At 57.7% G+C, this 1,607-nt stretch overlaps 1 protein-coding gene across 1 annotated transcript; it reads left to right on the top strand.

The window, feature by feature from the left end:
* Positions 1 to 3: 3 nt before the first annotated feature.
* On the top strand, positions 4 to 1,598 carry LOC103623069 (thaicobrin; the record flags this gene model as incomplete). Its single annotated transcript, XM_008642104.2, has 1 exon — positions 4 to 1,598. A coding segment is annotated over one exon (516 nt), but the record flags the coding sequence as incomplete, so codon positions are not given.
* Positions 1,599 to 1,607: the final 9 nt, after the last annotated feature.

A 1,607-nucleotide genomic window follows, 5' to 3' on the forward strand; every position in this document is an offset into this window, starting at 1 on the left:
GACGTGACCCTGGACCCAGACACTGCCAACCCCTTCCTCATCCTGGCCAGTGACCAGCGAGGGGTGGGACGGGGGGACGAGTGGACCTTGCTGCCCGACAACCCCGAGCGGTTCGACACGGAGCCATGTGTGCTGGGCAGCCACGGCTTTGCTGCGGGGAGACACTGCTGGGAGGTGGACGTGGCCGAGGCAGGGGAGTGGTGGGCTGTGGGAGTGGCCCAGGAGTCTGTCAGGAGGAAGGGGGTGCTCAACTTCACGCCCCAGGAGGGCATCTGGGCTGTGGGGCAGTGGTTTGGACAGTACCATGCTTTCACTGATCCTGACTGGACCCCCCTGCACCTTACCTGCCTCCCCAGGGCCATCCAGGTCTGCCTGGACTTCAGAGACCAGCAGGTAACTTTTGCTGATGCTGAGAATGAAGCCCCGATCTTTGCTTTCTGCCTGGCCTCGTGTCCTGGGGAGAGGCTGCACCTGTGGCTCTGGGTGGGGATGGGCTCGTGGCTCAAGCTGTGCCCCTGACAGGGAGGGAAATCGGGGGGCAGGGGAGAGACTGGAAAGGCAAACATCGTGGTTCTTGGTGCTGGGAACTGGGAGGGTCCCGCTTCCTGCTGGCTTCTCTGGCCACCAAGGGGTGGACTGGCAGGTCATGGAGGTGGATGCCACCACAGAGCCTCCTTCATCCCCCCACCCCTCAGCTGGGACTGCAGGGACAATGGGGAGCACAGAGACTCAGTGCAGGGAGGAGCTTGGTGCCTGGTGGTCCCATGGCAGGGACCACCACTGAGTGCCAAGGCACTGCAGAACTGCTCTGTACAAGGCCATGGAAAATATAGCAGGGCCCTGCTCCTCCAAGGGTGCTGGAGTAGTGCCTCTGGCTTTTTTCAATTAAGTTAAAAAACCCCAAACATACCTGGATACTCATGATAACACTTATCTTGCCCACACATCCAGAGCCTCTCCTTGCCTGACACGTTTCTTGCAGCAGAGCACTGCTAGCAGCTCTAGGGGCAGCCCAGGAAGGAAAGCATGAAACTGAGCATGAAATCCACAGGAGAGGCAATTCCCACGTATCTGCCATTCTCTAATCTCACCCCATCGAAGTCCCACCTCACAGGATCCTGCTAAATCCTGTGCTTACGAGAGGAGAAGGGGGATGTAGGTGAAGGGGAACATTGCCTGGGTCCAGTCTAGATTTCTTCTCCAAACAGTTTTCTGGTTGGACCCTCTTCAGTGCCACCTCAGTTGTCATCGTTGTGGTGGCACCTGGACTCACGCCAACAGTATTGGTCTCCCTGCTCTACTCCAGGAGCTGCAAAGAGATGCAGCGCGGGGTCAGGCCCAGGTATCTGCCCCCAGAGCCCTGCCCTAAGCCTCTTCCACTGTGGTGGCACTAAGACTGGGGATACCCAGGGATCTCTGCTCCCAGTGAGGCACTTCCTAATCTCCATGGGCAGGAGCCTCTGAGACTGTCCTGGTTTTGGCTGGGATAGAGTTAGCTTTACTCTCAGTAGCCGGCACAGTGCTGGGTTTGGGATTTAGGGTGAGAATAATATTGATAGCAACAACCAAACCATCAGTCATGTGGTGTTCCCCAAGTCAAGGACTTT

Source organism: Corvus brachyrhynchos, unplaced genomic scaffold (assembly GCF_000691975.1).
Source record: "Corvus brachyrhynchos isolate BGI_N302 unplaced genomic scaffold, ASM69197v1 C11942271, whole genome shotgun sequence".
Classification (NCBI taxonomy): domain Eukaryota; kingdom Metazoa; phylum Chordata; class Aves; order Passeriformes; family Corvidae; genus Corvus; species Corvus brachyrhynchos.